The sequence below is a fragment of the Bufo bufo genome, chromosome 8 (genome assembly GCF_905171765.1).
Source record: "Bufo bufo chromosome 8, aBufBuf1.1, whole genome shotgun sequence".
NCBI lineage: Eukaryota > Metazoa > Chordata > Amphibia > Anura > Bufonidae > Bufo > Bufo bufo.
This window is the reverse complement of record NC_053396.1, coordinates 179,962,737-179,983,064: the sequence shown is the minus strand read 5'-3', so window position 1 is coordinate 179,983,064 and position 20,328 is coordinate 179,962,737. Positions and strand designations below refer to the sequence as shown.

Genomic DNA, 20,328 nt, shown 5'->3' with positions numbered 1-20,328 from the left:
GCTGGTTCTAGCTCTATTAGGCTACTTTCACACCTGCTTTTAGGTGCAGATCCGTCTGGTATCCGCACAGACGGATCCGCACCTATAATGCGAACGCTTAGATCCGTTCAGAACAGATCCGTTTGCATTACCATGAACAAAAAATATATATATATAGATAATGCAAACGGATCAGTTTTGACTTACATTGAAAGTCAATGGGAGGAGGATCCGTTTTCAATTGCACCATATTGTGTCAGTAAAAACGGATCCGTCCCCATTGACTTACATTGTAAGTCAGAACAGATCCATTTGGCTCAGTTTCGTCAGACGGACATCAAAACGCTGCAAGCAGCGTTTTGGTGTCCGCCTCCAGAGCGGAATGGAGGCTGAACGGAGCCAAACTGATGCATTCTGAACGGATCCTTATCCATTCAGAATGCATTGCAGCTGAACTGATCCGTTTTGGGCCGCTTATGAGAGCCCTGAAACGGATCTCACAGGCGGACCCAGAAACGGCAGTGTGAAAGTAGCCTTAGTGATGGTCATGTTCTATATGATGTCCGATTTTCATTTTTTACATCAGTTATGGCATAACCCCTTTAAGGCTACTTTCACACCTGCGTTAGGTGCGGATCCGTCTGGTATCTGCCCAGACGGATACGCACCTATAATGCAAACGCTTGTATCCGTTCAGAACGGATCCGTTTGCATTACCATGAACAAAAAAAAATCAGTTTCATCCCTATGCATTCTGAATGGAGAGCATTCCGTTCAGGATGCCTTCAGTTCAGTCTTTTTGACTGTTGAGGACGGAGATCATACCGCATCTGCATTTTTTTTCCATAGGAATGTATTAGTGCCGGATCCGGCATTCAAAATACCGCAATGCTGGATCCGTCCTTCCGGTCTGCGCACGCACAGACCTTTAAAAATGTGAAAAATAAATAAACACCGGATCCATTTTGCCAGATGACACCAGAAAAACGGATCCGGTATTGCAATGCATTTTTCTGACTGATCAGGCATTTTTCAGACTGAAAAATGCCTGATCAGTCAGAAAAAATGACATGTGTTTGCATACAGTTTGCCTGATCAGGCAGGCAGTTCAGGCAACGTAACTGCCTGCCGGAATCAAACAACGCAAGCGTGAAAGTACCCTTAATCCTGGCAAATCAAAAGTCTCCCATATGGAGGGTCCTGACTCTTTCCCAAAACATCAGCAGTCAATAGCCCATCTGAGGGTACTTTCACACTAGTGTTAAAGTTTTCCGGTATTGAGTTCCATCATAGGGGCTCAACACCGGAAAAAAACGCATCAGTTTTGTCCTAATGCATTCTGAATGGAAAGCAATCCGTCCAGTATACATCAGGATGTCTTCAGTTCAGTCCCTTTTACGGTATTTTCTCAGGCAAAATTCCGGAACACTTGCATGCCGAATCCGGTACCAAGTGTTCATGAAATTGCCGCATTGACGGATCCGGTTTTACGGTCTGCGCATGCGCAGACCTTCAAAAATGTGAAAAAAATACATACTGGATCAGTTTTTCCAGATGACACCGGAGAGACGGATCCGGTATTTCAATGCATTTGTCAGAATCCGGAAACAAATGATATCCGTTTGCATACGGATTTCCGGATCCGGCAGGCAGTTCCGGCATCGGAATCGCCTGCCGGATTCTTCTAACGCTAGTGTGAAAGTACCCTAAGCAGACCATACGTTTATCTTCACCTTAGGCCTCCTGCACATGATGGAGATGATGATGCGGTGTGCGGTTTGCATATTTTGCGGCTTCACTGAAATGAATAAATCCGCAAAAATGCAAAACGGGTGCAGAAAACAAAAATATGGCCATGTGCATGAGGCCTAAGGGATATAATACTGTGTCTACGTTCACACAGAAAAATCTATGTATTTGGAGTGGAATCCATAGCAGAAATCCAAGGTTGACCCTCGAACTTCTGCGGATACGCAGTATTTTCACGCTGCAGATCCTCGCGCACACAGTTATCAAGCTGCAGTTTCCGTGTCAAGAACGGATATGCAGAGAACCGCAACTTATTAAAGTGAATGGGGCTGAACTGCACATCCTACACAGGACCTGGTTGGGACTGGCACTAGGTAGGCAAATAAATTGAGCTCGAGAGGTGGTGGCGTTTCTCATCACTGATTCTCAAAGGGGTTGTCCCATGAAAAATATTCTACAGCTTTCAAACCAGCACCTGGATCTGAATACTTTTGTAATTGCAACTAAATAGCTACGGAGTTCAATAAAATGTATCTGTATAGCTCCACCTGCTGTTTGTTTTCTTATTATTTCTTTGTCCTTCTCACTGAGATGGCCGCACATGCTCAGTTTCATCCTTTAACTGCTTACAGAGTTGTGATAGGGAGAGCATGGACACGCCCCCGAGCTGTGATAGGGAGAGCATGGACACACCCCCGAGCTGTGATAGGGAGAGCATGGACACGCCCCCGAGCTGTGATAGGGAGAGCATGGACACGCCCCCTGAGCTGTAGCAGAGAGGACACTCTCCCTTTGTGCTGCCAGCTTGATATCAATCTAGCGGAGCAATGAATGTGGAGATCTCTGGATCTATGTGAGGTACAGGGCTGGTTCTAGCTTTGTTAGAAAGAGGTTGTCATGTCCTATATGATGTCTGATTTTTATTTTTTCATTAGTCATTAAGTGACGCCATACACCAGTGAGCACACTCCATGGCTGGAGTGCCTCTTTAACACACCGATCCTATGTGAAGTCAAAAGCAATACAAGATCAGTATGAAAAAATTCCATTTATTCTCTGCACCGGTCATTCACTGATATTTACACACAGACAATGCATTATTATCTATTAATACATGAACCATTTTTTCCCAAATACTTGGAAATATGCACTTGCGATGATGGCCTATACACAGAGGAAGGGGATATTCAGACAGACTAACCTTTCTCATCACCCTGATCCTGTACAGATAGCTGCAGAAACCCACATGATTGGAAATTACCCTAAAGATATATATGGAGCCTGAAGCCCATGTTATTCAATTACGTCTTTAAAAATGTCTTGCGATATGTGAAAACAACTCAAAATTTCTTGAGTGCATTCAAAGGGAGAAAAAAAAATGGCGCTGGGTCGGGGTGACTCTTAAATAACGAATTTACAATACTCAGATGGCAAGCTTCATGGTTTGGGTTATAAATACTTTTTTTTTTTGTCTACTTGTTTCTCTAGAATACAGCAAATACATAAATGTGGTATAAAATGATATTTATATATATAAATATATATATATGTACAGTGGTGCGTCTGTCACATCCAGTCCAAGCCTCTCACAAACCCCGGCTGGTAGGGTGGACAATCAGAGCATTTCAGACTTCAGATGAGGGAACGTAACCAGCTTTCTGTACAGTTAATTAGGAACTTAGCTGCCTGTTCACACAATGTGTGCTTTGCGCTGACTGAGGAGGACTATACAGACTGGGATTCTTCCTTTTAAGGGGATTTTCCAAGACATTTTTACTGATGACCTACCCTCCGGATAGGTCATCAGTATCTGATCGGTGATGGTCCGACACCCGGAACCACCGCCAATCAGCTGTTTGAATGTGGATGAGCTGCGATACCAAGCATGTCCACTATACAATGTACGGCACTGTGCTTGGAGAGCTATGAGAGGGCCGCGGCGCTGCTGTGAACACTGGTGTCGGACCTCCCACCGATCAAAAAAAAAACTGTCGGATAACCCCTTTAAAGAGGACGTGTCTCCCGACATGGCTGGTTTAGTAAATATCTGCATTACACATCAAAAGACAACTCTGGAGCATCATTTCTTAGAATTCACACTATGCCATCCCTCTGTTCTTCCTCCTGGAAGTGTACTGATAACAGAGCGTTAGGCTAGGGCTACACTGCAACAGGTGTGGTGCAGCAATAAGTCGCGCCACAAAAAGGGCACAACTAAACTGCGATGTGTCGCACATTTTTTGTAATGATAGTCAATGGTGTTGCACTGCGACGAGACAGTTTAACAGAAAGCCAACTTGTATGGATTTTTTGCAACTGTCGTGTCGCAGCGCAACACCATTGACTTTCATTATAAAAAATAAAAAAATGGTGCGCGACTTTTCTGCAACATGTCGCCGGGTAGCCCTAGCCTTACTCTTCCCCTTGTCAATAGGTGCTATCCCTACACACAGAGTTCATGCCGTGCTGACAGTGCCAGTGTGTGTAGAGACGCGTGCTACAGAAAAGAGGGACGGTATTCATACATTTCCAGGAGGAATCACACAGGAATGGCACAATGCAGAGTCTGGGAAAAGATGATCCAGGATTGTGAGTTTATGGGGAATTTACTAAATTTCGGGAGAGCTGACGGGTCCTCTTTAAGTTGCTTTGTTCTTTGGAATATATACATACACATAGATGTATACTGTGAGAGGGAACTTTAAAAGAATGTACAAAAAGAAAATCATCGGCCACTACACAAGACACTGATTAATCATTAAAAACAGATTGCCGAGACTTTACATTTTCGGTTTATATACAGAAGGATTAACGTAAGAAGTAGTGGAAGGCTATAAAAAAAAAAGAAGGTATTATAGGTGCGCTCGGGTTGTTTTGAACACTACTGGCAGAAAGGAGATGCTGTGGGATCAAATCCTTTAAAAACATCTTTCAAGGAACCAGCGTCCTGCTCACTTTCCTGCGTCGGGCTATTGCCTGCAAATGGGCTGCCGCTGCCAGACTTGGCGGCCTGCTTGACCAGCCCGTAGACAGGTGGCACGGGGAGGTTGTGGACAGCGGGCTGGCTGCTCTCAGGAGCGGTTTGGCCCTTAGGGCGTGGCCGGTTGTAACTGTTGTATCGGTCCGTGGCAGGTTCCGAGTTTGGTTTGTCAGTGTCTAGCTGGTCAAGGGCAGACTTGCGCACAAACAGCGGCTCCTTTGACTTACTGGCAGTTTTGTTCTCTGGTCCCTTAGATGCCGTTTCGCTCGGAGCGGCTTCGGTCGAGGTCTTGCTCCCTGTCCTGGGGTCATACAAACTGATGCTGCTCAGAACATTACTTTGACCACTAGGCTTGCTCAACCCGCCCGCAGTTAGCAGACGGGGATCATAGGGGGCGATGGCTGGTGTGCTTTCAGCAGCAGGTAATATTGTGAGGGGTTGGCTGGGCTCAGGAGGCTTTGGAGGCTCTGCCGATTTCTGCAGCCTCGGGTCAGCCGGTGGTTTGCGTGTTCGGGGGTCACAAGGTTTCTCGGCAGGTGCTGGTGCAGGGGTCGCCGTTACAGAGGCAGCATTGACAGTCTTCAAAATCCTAGATAACAGTTCGAAATCTGGGAGGCTAGAATTAGCTGCTGGTGCATCAGGGGCAGATGCCCGCTGACGTGGGTCGTGAGCAGCTGAGGTGGCGGGACGGTTCAGTCGAGGATCAAGAACTGGCATAGCCTGTAGTGCAGTTGGCACTGGGATGAAGTCTTGTTTGGGAATGGGCAGCGGGATAAGGTCTTCAGGACTCCACAAAACAGTCCTGGCAAAACTTGGCTTGCTCAAACTTAAGTCCTTTTTGATGTGGCTGAATTGCTGTAACTGGGAGCGTGGGTCTCTCAATGTCTGGCCGGGGAGAGGATCCAAAGGTATAGGAACGGTTTTATCACGCAGAAGCCTCTCCGTTTCATCCTCTTCTGCAGACACTTTACCAACTGGGGAGTCTTGTTTGGATTGGGGTGCATGTCTGGCCAGTCTTGGGTCAGTGGGTCCTGCCTCAGCTGGGGTGGATTCAACGGTTCGCGAAAGGCGAGGATCACGAGACAGACGTGGGTCAGTGGGGCGGCTGGCTGTGTTGGCCTGACTCTTTTGCAAACGGGGATCAACATGAACACCTGCACCAGCGTCTCTTGCAGGGACCTGCTGGGCTGTGCGGTTAGAAGACTGCTGCCGCAAATTCTTAAGTATTGAAGTCACACTGCTTCCGCCTTCTTCCTCATCACTGGAGTACCAGTTACCGGTATCACCTGCAAAAGAAAGAAGCAAGAAGAGATTAGTGAGTGGAGACGTTGAGGAGACTGCCATGTTCTATGTTCTCCATACAACAACAGGAAAGCTGAAAACAGGCGACAGGTCAGGAAATCCTGCAGATCTAGAATCTATTAGGCAATGCCTCCATACATACATACTTCATCTCATCTACAGCAGCAGGATTTCCAGTTGCGATAGATATTTATTCTATGGCCACCGCACCCTAGACCAGGGATGGCCAACCTGCGGCTCTCCAGCTGTTGTAAAACTACAACTCCCACCATGCCCTGCTGTAGGCTGAAAGCTGTAGGCAGTCTGGGTTAGAGTTGGGCAATAAACCGGTATTAACGATATACCGCGGTATTAAGAAACTGCGATATCGCCATTTCTTAATTACCGCTGTATTTTAGTGACGTCATAGGGGCAGACACACATCACAGTGCAGAATGCCTCTAAATGGCTGGCACCCACAGTCTATATTTGTATTATGGGGTTAATTACATTCATTGGTGGAGCAGTGCGCCCCCCCCCCATACCCCAGTATTATAAATTATAATCATTGGTGGTGCAGTGCACCCAAGCCCCCCAGTATTATAATCATGGGTGGCAGTGGCCACAGGATCCCCTCCCCTCTTCATTGGTGGTGCAGTGGCAGCTTCTGATCGGAGCCCCAGCAGTGGAATCTTAGGGTTCCGATCGGTTACCATGGCATCCAGGATGCTACTGAAGCCATCCATGGCTGCCATGGTAATCTCCCTGCTGCCGTGTGCACAAAGCACAGGGCATCAGGGACATTGTGAGATCCTATGCACCCTAATAGAGTGCATAGGACAAGGGATGAAAAGATCCCAGGTTCTAGCCCCATAAGGGGGCTAATAGTTATTAAATAAAAAGTAAAAAAATAAAAATAAATACACCAAAACATTACAATTTTAAATCAACCGCTTTTCCAGTTTACATTAAAAAAAAAGATATCGGTAATCAATAAAAAAAACACTACGGTAATTAGGTATCGCCACGTCCAAAAAAGTCCAAACTATTAAAGTATTGAAAAACGACTCTTATGTGGTGAACGCTGTAACAATTTTATTTTTTTTTGTCTCCTTCTCCCCTAAAAAATAGGATAGGACTGTTCTATTATGGGCCGCACGTTCCAAAAATTGCGGAATGCACACTTTTTTGGGGCATTTCATTTTTCTTTTGTGTGGTATCGAGCATTGCATTACTTTTTTATGGGACCGAAACTGAATCAAAATTTTGGTATTGTGACAACCCTAGTCACGGGGGTATAAGTCCTTTAGGTCACAAAGAAATGGCATCTAGTGGCTATAAACCCCCAGAGCCAGGAGACCGGCGCTGGATAACAGTTGCTGCACTCTGGGGGCTGCTGCACAGAGAGGCCGGGGCTGAGAACAGTCGCTGCACTCTGGGGGCTGCTGCACAGAGAGGCCGGGGCTGAGAACAGTCGCTGCACTCTGGGGGCTGCTGCACAGAGAGGCCGGGGCTGAGAACAGTCACTGCACTCTGGGGGCTGCTGCACAGAGAGGCCGGGGCTGAGAACAGTCACTGCACTCTGGGGGCTGCTGCAAAGAGAGGCCGGGGCTGAGAACAGTCTCTGCACTCTGGGGGCTGCTGCACAGAGAGGCCGGGGCTGAGAACAGTCGCTGCACTCTGGGGGCTGCTGCACAGAGAGGCCGGGGCTGAGAACAGTCTCTGCACTCTGGGGGCTGCTGCACAGAGAGGCCGGGGCTGAGAACAGTCTCTGCACTCTGGGGGCTGCTGCACAGAGAGGCCGGGGCTGAGAACAGTCTCTGCACTCTGGGGGCTGCTGCACAGAGAGGCCGGGGCTGAGAACAGTCGCTGCACTCTGGGGGCTGCTGCACAGAGAGGCCGGGGCTGAGAACAGTCGCTGCACTCTGGGGGTTGCTGCACAGAGAGGCCGGGGCTGAGAACAGTCGCTGCACTCTGGAGGCTGCTGCACAGAGAGGCCAGGGCTGAGAACAGTTGCTGCACCCTAGAGTCTGCTGCACAGAGAGGCCAGGGCTGAGAACAGTCGCTGCACTCTGGGGGCTGCTGCACAGAGAGGCCAGGGCTGAGAACAGTCGCTGCTCTCTGGAGTCTGCTGCACAGAGAGGCCGGGGCTGAGAACAGTCGCTGCTCTCTGGAGTCTGCTGCACAGAGAGGCCGGGGCTGAGAACAGTCGCTGCACTCTGGGGGGCTGCTGCACAGAGGGGCCGGGGCTGAGAACAGTCGCTGCACTCTGGGGGCTACTGCACAGAGAGGCCGGGGCTGAGAACAGTCGCTGCACTCTGGGGGCTGCTGCACAGAGAGGCCAGGGCTGAGAACAGTCGCTGCACTCTGGGAGCTACTGCACAGGGAGGCCGGGGCTGAGAACAGTCGCTGCACTCTAGGAGCTACTGCACAGGGAGGCCGGGGGTGAGAACAGTCGCTGCACTCTAGGAGCTACTGCACAGAGAGGCCGGGGCTGAGAACAGTCGCTGCACTCTGGGGGCTGCTGCACAAAGAGGCCGGGGCTGAGAACAGTCGCTGCACTCTGGGGGGCTGCTGCACAGAGAGGCCGGGGCTGAGAACAGTCGCTGCACTCTGGAGTCTGCTACACAGAGAGGCCGGGGCTGAGAACAGTCGCTGCACTCTAGGAGCTACTGCACAGAGAGGCCGGGGCTGAGAACAGTCGCTGCACTCTAGGAGCTACTGCACAGAGAGGCCGGGGCTGAGAACAGTCGCTGCACTCTGGGAGCTACTGCACAAAGAGGCCGGGGCTGAGAACAGTCGCTGCACTCTGGGGGGCTGCTGCACAGAGAGGCCGGGGCTGAGAACAGTCGCTGCACTCTAGGAGCTACTGCACAGAGAGGCCGGGGCTGAGAACAGTCGCTGCACTCTGGGGGCTGCTGCACAAAGAGGCCGGGGCTGAGAACAGTCGCTGCACTCTGGGGGGCTGCTGCACAGAGAGGCCGGGGCTGAGAACAGTCGCTGCACTCTGGAGTCTGCTACACAGAGAGGCCGGGGCTGAGAACAGTCGCTGCACTCTAGGAGCGACTGCACAGAGAGGCCGGGGCTGAGAACAGTCGCTGCACTCTAGGAGCTACTGCACAGAGAGGCCGGGGCTGAGAACAGTCGCTGCACTCTGGGGGCTGCTGCACAAAGAGGCCGGGGCTGAGAACAGTCGCTGCACTCTGGGGGGCTGCTGCACAGAGAGGCCGGGGCTGAGAACAGTCGCTGCACTCTGGAGTCTGCTGCACAGAGAGGCCGGGGCTGAGAACAGTCGCTGCTCTCTGGAGTCTGCTGCACAGACAGGCCGGGGCTGAGAACAGTCGCTGCACTCTGTGGGCTGCGGTAATATGGCTTTAGTGTGTAGGGACTAAAACCCATATGGGAGGCGCCAGTCTTTAGTAAATAACCCCCAATGTTTTATTTGACTGAAAGGCATCTTTATGATGCCAAAGTGCTATTCCTGACAATGTGCACCTATGATGGGCACACTCTGAACAACCCACTTATCAGGGTTTCCCATTAGGATGTCCCATTTTCTGTGGGAGCGGTGAAAATGGCTGATTGCTGCTATCTCTAGCACTCCCATAGAGAATGAATGGAACAGCAGGGGGCACGGTCGCTCCATCAGATTGGGGGGGGGACCCCGTTCTTGTTGGCAACTAAGAGATATTACTGCATGGGGGCATCAAGGAGACATTATAATGTATGGGGGCAACAAGGAAACACGAGTACATGTTTTGAGTTGTTGTTTTTTTTCCTAAATGGGCATTTATCGCAATATATATCGTTATCGCGATGAATTTCTTAATATCGTCATCGTGGGAATATTTTAGTCTGCGCGTGCTGGGAGTTTTAGTTTTGCAACAGGTGGAGAGCCGCAGGATGGCCATCCCTGCTGTACACTAATATACAGGGTGATCAAACTAAAGTGCAGTATCCATAAGCACCAGCAGGTGTCAGTGCTAATTAAATCCACAACTTTTTTTTCCAGTTTATTGCCAAGTTGTTAAAAAGCATATTTTACTCACCTTCTTCATTGTCCTTTTCTTGCAGGGAGCTTCCAGCTGACCTTTTTGCTCGTTGTTCTTCTTGCTGCTTCTGTTGGATACGCAAGAAAAGGGCACGCTGGGCAGAGGGCAAAAAGTCAGGGATATTTCCTTTGTTGAAATTGGATGGTGCATCAGGATTCTCTAATCCCTGCTCTGGAGGCTGATCAAGGAACTGTCGGGGGTCTTCCAGTATCCCACCAAAATCTTCATAGACACCTAATAACAAAAAATATATATATATTACCAAAATATGTTTAAAAAAATGTAGCTGCGCAATTTCCCTGTACATGTGGAGGTCCCTGAGCTCCTGTCACATAGATAAAAGTATCCAGGAGGCCCCATTTATCTGACAGAGGCGAAAAGAGAGTCCATATAGCCACTGTTGGTCTGGTATATGATGGGATACCTTTTTTAAAGGGCATCTGTCAGCAGATTTGTACCTATGACACTGGCTGACCTGTTACATGTGCGCTTGGCAGCTGAAGGCATCCATGTTGGTTCCATGTTCATATGTGCGCGCATTGCTGAGAATAATGTTTTAATATATGCAAATGAGCCTCTAGGAGCAACAGGGGAGTTGCCATTACACCTAGAGGCTCAGCTCTCTCTGCACTTTGATTGACAGGACCAGGCCTGACTCAATCAAAGTGCAGAGAGAGCAGAACCTCTAGGTGTAACGGCAACGCTTCTGTTGCTCCTAGAGGCTCATTTGCAAATACTAAAACTTCATATAAACATGGAACCAACACAGATGTCTTCAGCTGCCAAGTGCACATTCAACAGGTCGTCCAGTGTCATAGGTACAAATCTGCTAACAGATGCCCTTTAATGTAATATATTGTGTTGGTATACATATCCAGATGCCAGTACATTAGCCTGTGTTGGCAGTTTCAACAAATTTTGGCTAATGAACAGGTCTAATAAAAGCTTCAAACTATTAAATATTTGCATCGACCTGAGTTTGAAAGCCTTTACATACCTGTGTCTCCCATCATGTTAGGGCCGATTTCCATACCGGGGTCTTGATAATATTCGCCGTAAAAGTCTGGGGCAGGAGGACCATCGCCTATAAGTTCAGAGCCCTCTTCGGGTCCATAAGGCATTATAGGGGGACCTTCTTCCATACCCATTTCAGGATGCAATGGTCCAGGAAATCTTTGTGGAGGTGGTCCTGGAGGCCCGCCTGGTGGACCAGGTGGTCTAAAAAAAATAATAATAATTAGACATCAAAACGCTGGAAGATCTCACATACATATAACAAAAATGCCAACCTATTTATCATAACTCACCTAACACCTAATTTGTGAGCCAAGTGGGCAGTGGGACGCACTACAATTTCAAACAGTGAAGGTATTTTTCGTTGGCACATCTGTGAATCCAAAGAATCAGGACTTCCTGGCATCTGCTCCATTGTTGGGCCTCCAGAACCTGGGCTTCCAAGCATTGTAACACCAGCTCCATCCGGCATTGGGGGCATGACTGGACCTCCAGGGCCAACTGGCATAGGGCCTCCCTGGTAGGGATGCATAGGGCCTCCTGGATAAGGGGGTATTGGGCCTTCTGGTGATAAGGGTTCACCAGGCTCAAAATGCATCAGGTGCATTGGGTCTCCTGACATGGGATCTCCAGGAACTGGAATTCCAACCATAGGATCACCAAGCATCTGTCCAGCTGGCATAGGGCCACAAGGCATTGGGCCACCGAGACCTCCAAGCATAGGGCCTTCATCAACTGGCCCACAAGCTCCTGACAAAGGACTTCCAGGCATTTCGATATCTAAAACTGGTCCTCCAGGAATTGGACCACCTATTACAGGACCACCAGGAAGTGGGGCAGAGTTAGAATTGTCAGAGGTCAATATGGGTGCATTTGGTATAATGGATGTTGGGGACAATGGTTCACATGGCCCAGAAGATCCCGTAGGAGCAGACGGTGTAGGAAGAAGCCCGACTCCGGGGGGTGGTTTAGGTAGAGGATTTATTCCCTGCTTCTTCAATTCCTCCACATCCCTCTCATCCTCTGCACCAGCTTCTGCATCTTCAGCCAACATCTGATGAGAAACAATATACTCTTAGCATGGTCTGAACTTATGCAATATGGTCATTTTTGGATTGAGTTAACTAGTTTAAAGGGGTTGTCGGACTATTTAAAAAAAATGGTAAAATGCATGGCAAGCTTTAAAAACAATATATTACATTCACCGCCCTGAACCCCTTCCATTCCAGTGCTGCCACTCTGATCCTCACAGCAGGGCTTTGTTAAGACGGCTGCAGCGGTGACAAGCCCGTATACCACGTGGCTGCTGCAGGCAATTGCTGGCCTCAGCAGTCTCATGCCAGTGATTGGTTGCAGAGGTTATATGTGGTACGTCATGAGCCCTGGCTGCAGAGGCAGTGAGGTTCAGAGCAGCATTACTGGAGGGGGGGTCTGTAATCGTATATTATTTTATTACCATTTGATTGTGACAACCCTTTTAAGATTGTGGGCTTATTCATGAACATAAACCAAATTACCCACAAACAAATGTATTTCTATCAAGGGGACCTGTCACCTTTCCTGTCCTTGTAGTAAATAATTGTAGTTCTCATAAAATAATTCTGGACTAACTTTTCTAACAACTCTGCACTGTGCCGCTTCTCTGTCATTCCTCCTGGAAATGTATAAATTGATTGACAACTAGCAAGTCACAAAGACGACTGAACTACTAACATGAAGACTAAGCTATATGTTCCCCGCGTACCCTTCACTATTCTACTCACCCTATCAAGCAATTCCTGGGTCTCATCCGTCAGAGGCTCATGAGAAAACATGCACTCGTCGCCATTAACACAGCCGCCTGTAGTGTGAAATACCTTACAGGGGAAGTCATGTGCGAAATGTTAAGGAGAACAAACTATAAGCATCTCACAGATCAGATCAAATAAACCAAACCAAGTGCTAAACCAGGGCAGTGTAAATTTCAACATTTAAAAAGGGTTTTCCAAGTGTTTTTTTTGCTGATGACCTATCCTCAGGATAGGTCATCAGTATCTGATCGGTTAGGGTCTATCACCTAGGACCCCCACTGATCAGATGTTAGAGAAGGCTGCGGCGCTCCAGCTTTTCCTAGGCCGTCTGACATCACGTTCATCGGTCACATGGCCTAGGCACAGCTCGGCCCCATTGAGGTGAATGAGGCTGGGCTGCGATACCAAGCAGAGCCGCTATACAATGTACGGCGCTGTACTTGGTGAGCTGAGAAAAGGCCGCAGGGCTACTGTGAGAGCCAGTGCCTTCTCAAAAAGCTGATCGGTGGGGGCCCTGGGTGTCCGACCCCTACCGATCGGATACTGATGACCTATCCAGTGGATAGGTCATCAGTTAAAAAAAAAAACTCTTGGAAAACCCTTTTAAGGCTACTTTCACACTGCCATTTTGGCTTTCCGTTTGTGAGATCTGTTCAGGGCTCTCACAAGCGGTCCAAAACGGATCAGTTTTGCCCTAATGCGTTCTGAATGGATAAGGATCCGCTCAGAATGCATCAGTTTGCCTCCGTTCCGTCTCCATTCCTGCTTGCAGCGTTTTGGTGTCCGTCTGACAAAACTGAGCCAAACGGGTCCGTCCTGACACACAATATAAGTCAATGGGGACGGATCCGTTTTCTATGACACAATCTGGCACAACAGAAAACGGATCAATCCTCCATTGACTTTCAATGGTGTTCAAGACGGATCCGTCTTGGCTATGTTAAAGATAATATAAACTGATCCGTTCTGAACAGATGCAGATGTTTGTATTATCTGAATGGATCCATCTGTGCAGATCCATGACGGATCCGCACCAAACGCGAGTGTGAAAGTAGCCTAAGGGAGGTGTTTCTAGTTTCATCTTGCTGAAGGAAATCAAGTTAATATAGGGAAGGGATAAATTGTTTCTATGCATGCCGGGTGCCTGCTGAAATCAGTCGTCATAGGGCATGCATTAAGGGATTGTTTTAACCAAAAAATATTAACATTTAAATGGGTTATTTGGGGCTTTTCAACTGATGAATTAGCCTTAGGATCAGCAGGACTTCAAACCATGATGATCGTCAGAACAAAGGAGTGCAGATGAGCCATGGCCCCTTTACTGTTTGTACAGGCACAGCAAAGCAGATGGAAGTGCCACTGTCTGGAACTGGCAGTGGTCGCAGGCTTTTATAATATAATATATATATTTAAAAAAATCCAGAATTAGATGAGATTACAACCATTTGCAGATACACACAACCAAGAAACTTAGAAAGGATATTGTGCATGTACGGACAGTTATCTCCTCTGGCACAGTAACCAGTCATATAGAATTTGCAAAGCCCACGACGTCTTGGTACTTCCACGTCATGGCTGAAATTACAATGCTCCCCCTGCAAGAAAATAAGATAACCGCAATCAGGAATATTTTTCGGAGGTTAGCAGAACATACATATTGCTGAGAGAATCAGGGTTGGCGAGCTGAAGGATGTGTCCCACAGTTATCTATAGTCTATGGCAAACCCCCCTTAAAAGTAAAAAGAAAACAGATGACAATATACAGTATTAGTAGTGTACCTATATATGACCGTCCTAAAGCAGACTACCCTTTCCAAGCACACTATAGACACACTACAGTAACAGGCGATACACTGACATTATAAATATGGCCATTTATTAAATTAATAGTCAGACAATTAAAGTCCACTGAACTGAAGGGACTCTGCAAAGAAGAAGAAAAAATGTGGGCAACTATATATACTCACCCAGGTGCACCTGCCCTCCACAAAGTATTTACAGATGACTCTCCCTTTCTTGTCATGCCGGTGGTAGGACTTATCGTAGTCATTTCTGTAGTTTCCTCCATCCTAGTCAACAAAAAGGGTTGTGAGAAGACTCGTCTATATCTGATATACACAACTACAGTATACAGGAATATTTGTGTCAGTTCAAAGCTGGATTTCCCTGAGTCCCAAGTAACGCTCATAAGTGGCTTTTTCATTGTTTCACCATATAGGTTTATTCATTCTATTGAACTTCCTGTCATATTTCAAAAACTGCATCCATCATCTAGTCTCTAATTCCAATGGGTGCACTTAAAGGGCATCTGTCGGCAGCTTTGTACCTATGACACTGGCTGACCTGTTACATGTGCACTTGGCAGCTGAGGACATCTCTGTTGGTCCCATGTTCACATGTGCCCACATTGCTGAGAAAAATTAAGTTTTAATATATGCAAAAGAGCCTCTAGGAGCAACGGGGGGTCTGGCCGTTACTTCTAGAGGCTCCGCTCTCTCTGCAAATGCCGCGCCCTCTCCAGTTTGATTGACAGGACCAGCCAGTGAAAAATGTCATCACGCCTGGCCCTGACTTCTAAAGTCAAATAATCGAAAAGAATTGTACTTACATCGTCCTCATAGTATTCATCCTCATCGTTTCCTTTTCCTCTGCCTCTTCCTCTACCACGAATCATGCCCTTAAAACCTCGTCCACGGAGCCCTCGACCTCTAGGCCTATAGAAACCTGAAAGTGGAATATAGCAATGTGATCAAAGCCCTGTGTTCTACAATCTCCAGCTTCTCCATTTAGAAGTAGAGGCTGACCTCGGCCTCCTTTGGATTTGCGGTATTGGTTCAGCTCTTTTGAGTAGTCATCATACTCTTCATCGCCCATCATCTCCTCATCGCCGTACTAGAACAAAGTAATACCAGCAAGTTTACTAAAAAGTAGTAGAAGCTCACAGCCCTAACCCCTTATGTGAAACTGTAACACTATCTCTCACTCTCTCTCTCTCTATATATTTATATTATATACTATATTTGACAGATAGGGGGTCATTTACTAACCAGAAATATGCCTATATTAGATGTATTTCTGGCACAGATTACGGGCCAAAGATCCTTTGCGACTTTTCCCTGCTCACAGGTGGAAACCAGGTCTAAAGAAGTGGGCATGGTGTGGAAGGATTTAACATTTTCTACACCTGGTTTAAGACAATAGCATGTTTGCTCCAACACCTGTAAAGCACATTTAGCCTAGACCATTGTTTCTGGTAGGCTGCTACTTTCCTCGCTCCCTTTCCTTTTTCGCACGGTGTCCCAACTTAATAAAAATACCCCTTATAAATGCTTTATGAGCATTCCAGAGGCTGGATGAGCTAGACACAGAACCCATATTTAACCTCTTCAGGACACAGGGCGTACAGGTACGCCCTTATGTCCTGGTACTTAAGGTCACAGGGCTTACCTGTACGCCCTGTGTATTTCTGATCACCGCCGCGCAGCGGGCGGTGATCGGAAGCCGGTGCCTGCTCAAATCATTGAGCAGGCACTTCGGCTAAATGCCTGGGGGGGGGGGGGGTCCCGTGACCCCCCCCATGTCTGCGATCGCCGCAAACCACAGGTCAATTCAGACCTGCGGTTTGCAGCCTTTACCTATTGCGGTGGGTGTGTGTGGCAGTGCCATCGGGTCCCCATGTGGCTGTAGGGGGGACCCGATGGCATGGAAGGCAGCGCGATGTCTAAGGAAGGCATCGCGCTGCCTTCCGGTGACGAGCCTGTGAGATCCAGCCGCCTGGATCTCACAGGCCGGAAGCTGAATGAGTAATACACACAGTATTACTCATACAGCCAATGCATTCCAATACAAAAGTATTGGAATGCATTGTAAAGGATTAGACCCCCAAAAGTTCAAGTCCCAAAGTGGGGAAAAAAATTAAGTTGAAAAAATAAAAAGTTTTCCCCCAAAAAATTAAAAGTTTCAAGTAAAATAAACAAAAACGTAATTTTCCCCAAATAAAGTTAAAAAAAATTGGTAAAAAATAGGGGGAAAAAAAAGTATACATATTAGGTATCGCCGCGTCCGTATCGACCGGCTCTATAAAAATATCACATGACCTAACCCCTCAGATGAACACCGTAAAAAATAAAAACTGTGCTAAATAAACAATTTTTTTGTCACCTTACATCACAAAAAGTATAACAGCAAGCGATCAAAAAGGCGTTTGCCCACCAAAATAGTACCAATCTAACCGTCACCTCATCCCGCAAAAAATGAGCCCCTACCTGAGACAATCGCCCAAAAAATAAAAAAACTATGGCTCAAAATATGGAGACACTAAAACATAATTTTTTTGGTTTAAAAAATTATATTATTGTGTAAAACTTACATAAATAAAAAAAAGTATACATATTAGGTATCGCCGCGTCCGTATCGACCGGCTCTATAAAAATATCACATGACCTAACCCCTCAGATAAACACCGTAAAAAATAAAAACTGTGCTAAATAAACCATTTTTTGGCACCTTACATCACAAAAAGTGTAATAGCAAGCAATCAAAAAGTCATATGCATCCCAAAATAGTGCCAATCAAACCGTCATCTCATCCCGCAAAAATCATACCCTACCCAAGGTAATCTCCCAAAAACTGAAAAAATTATGGCTCTCAGACTATGGAAACACTAAAACATGATTTTTTTTTTGCTTTAAAAATGAAATCATTGTGTAAAACTTACATAAATAAAATAAAAAGTATACATATTAGGTATCGCCGCGTCCATGACAACCTGGTCTATAAAAGTACCACATGATCTAACCTGTCAGATGAATGTTGTAAATAACAAAAAATAAAAAGTGTGCCAAAACACCTATTTCTTGTTATCTTGCCTCACAAAAAGTGTAATATAGAGCAACCAAAAATCTTATGTACCCTAAACTACTACCAACAAAACTTCCACCCTATCCCGTAGTTTCTAAAATGGGGTCACTTTATTGGAGTTTCTACTCTAGGGGTGCATCAGGGGGGCTTCAAATGGGACATGGTGTAAAAAAAAACAGTCCAGCAAATTCTGCCTTCCAAAAACCGTATGGCATTCCTTTCCTTCTGCGCCCTGCCGTGTGCCCGTACAGCGGTTTACGACCACATATGGGGTGTTTCTGTAAACTACAGAATCAGGGCCATAAATATTGAGTTTTCTTTGGCTGTTAATCCTTGCTTTGTTACTGGAAAAAATGGATTAAAATGAAAAATTTGCCCAAAAATTAAAATTCAGAAATTTCATCTCCATTTGCCAATAACTCTTGTGGAACACCTAAAGGGTTAACGACGTTTGTAAAAATCAGTTTTGAATACCTTGAGGGGTGTAGTTTATTAGATGGGGTCACTTTTATGGAGTTTCTACTCTAGGGTTGCATCAGGGGGGCTTCAAATGGGACATGGTGTCAAAAAAACCAGTCCAGCAAAATCTGCCTTCCAAAAACCGTATGGCATTCCTTTCCTTCTGCGCCCTGCCGTGTGCCCGTACAGTAGTTTACGACCACATATGGGGTGTTTCTGTAAACTACAGAATCAGGGCCATAAATATTGAGTTTTCTTTGGCTGTTAATCCTTGCTTTGTGAAAGTAAAAAAAATATTAAAATGGAAAATCTGCCAAAAGTGAAATTTTTAAATTGTATCTCTATTTTCCATTAATTCTTGTGGAACACCTAAAGAGTTAACAAAGTTTGTAAAATCAGTTTTGAATACCTTGAGGGGTGTAGTTTCTAGAATGGGGTCATTTTTGGGTGGTTTCTATTATGTAAGCCTTACAAAGTGACTTCAGACCTGAACTGGTCCCTAAAAATTGGGTTTTTGAAAATTTCTGAAAAATTTCAAGATTTGCTTCTAAATTTCTAAGCCTTGTAACATCCCCAAAAAATAAAATATCATTCCCAAAATGATCCAAACATGAAGTAGACATATGGGGAAGGTAAAGTAATAACTATTTTTTGGAGGTATTACTATGTATTATAGAAGTAGAGAATTTGAAACTTGGAAATTTGCTATTTTTTACAAATTTTTGCTAAATTTGTTATTTTTTTATAAATAAAAATGATTTTTTTTTACTTCATTTTACCAGTGTCATGAAGTACAATATGTGACGAAAAAACAATCTCAGAATGGCCTGGATAAGTCCAAGCGTTTTAAAGTTATCGCCACTTAAAGTGACATTGGTCAGATTTGCAAAAAATGGCCTGGTCCTTAGGGTGAAATAAGGCTGTGTCCTTGAGGAGTTAAAGGGAACCTGTCACCGGGATTTTGTGTATAGAGCTGAGGACATGGGTTGCTAGATGGCCGCTAGGACATCCGCAATATCCAGCCCCCATAGCTCTGTGTGCTTTTATTGTGTAAAAAAAACGATTTTTATACATATGCAAATTAACCTGAGATGAGTCCTGTCCCTGACTTATCTCACATACAGGACTCATCTCAGGTCAATTTGCATATGTATTAAATCGTTTTTTATATACAATAAAAGCACACAGAGCTATGGGGACTGGGTATTGAGGATGTGCTAGCGGCCATCTAGCAGCCCATGTCCTCAGCTCTATACACAAAATCCCGGTGACAGGTTCCCTTTAAATATGGGTTCTGTGTCTAGCTCATCCAGCCTCTGGAATGCTCATAAAGCTTTTATAAGGGGTATTTTTATTAAGTTGGGACACCGTGCGAAAAAGGAAAGGGAGCGACAAGTAGACTCTATTATTTTCCAATTATCCACATTAGAAACTCTGAACAAAACCTGCTTCACTGAAGAACGTAAGGCACAGATTAACTCCTTGAGATTACAACTCACAGAATGCCTTCTCCATCGCTATGACAAACAACTCCTCTCAGTGAAAGCCCGTTACTACTCCCAGAATAATAAAGCAGGGAAATTACTAGCCGGTCGGATTAAAAAGAAATTAGCTAAATCCAGAATCCACTTTTTATTACACTCAGATAACAAAAGTAAATGATATAAACCCTAAAGACATAGCCAATCAATGCATGGAGTAGACAACCTGAAAAAATCCCAGCAAACCTATCAGGCCACCCCAAAGGAGATAAACTCATTTTTGTCCTTCCTTAACCTCCCCACACTAAATGTACAACAACAGAATTCGATATCGCTCCCCTTTACGCTAACAGAAATATCTCAAATTATCTCATCCCTGCCTCTGCATGCGTCTCCCGGCCCTGATGGATTATCTAATGCTTATTATAAAGCCTTTGCCCCCCGTTTATTACCTTATATGATGTCAAGGTTTACACAGGCATTTCAAGGGGGAGCATTTCCACAAGAAATGTTATCTGCCACCACTGTGACCTTACTTAAGCCTGGCAAGACACGAGATAAACCCCAAAATTTCAGACCCATTTGCCTCTTGAATACAGATATCCAGATTTATGCTAAAGCTCTTGCGAATAGACTTTCAAACTCTCCTAACACTAGTGGGTATAGACCGAGTGGGGTTTAAG

General features: G+C 45.9%; 1 protein-coding gene across 4 annotated transcripts in view; it reads right to left on the bottom strand.

The window, feature by feature from the left end:
* Nucleotides 1-3,187: 3,187 nt before the first annotated feature.
* The window catches only part of ZC3H4 (zinc finger CCCH-type containing 4), a 33,662-nt gene continuing 16,521 nt past the window's right edge, over nt 3,188-20,328 (bottom strand). For all 4 annotated transcript variants that reach the window (XM_040442495.1, XM_040442498.1, XM_040442497.1 and 1 more), the window contains exons 6-14: nt 15,650-15,737; nt 15,454-15,569; nt 14,813-14,914; nt 14,329-14,440; nt 12,819-12,928; nt 11,349-12,109; nt 11,039-11,259; nt 10,039-10,275; nt 3,188-5,994 (exon numbers count right to left, since the gene is read on the bottom strand). In XM_040442495.1, coding sequence (XP_040298429.1) covers nt 4,610-5,994; nt 10,039-10,275; nt 11,039-11,259; nt 11,349-12,109; nt 12,819-12,928; nt 14,329-14,440; nt 14,813-14,914; nt 15,454-15,569; nt 15,650-15,737 — 3,132 coding nt within the window. In that variant the 3' untranslated portion in view covers nt 3,188-4,609. The remainder of the gene's footprint in view (nt 5,995-10,038; nt 10,276-11,038; nt 11,260-11,348; nt 12,110-12,818; nt 12,929-14,328; nt 14,441-14,812; nt 14,915-15,453; nt 15,570-15,649; nt 15,738-20,328) is intronic.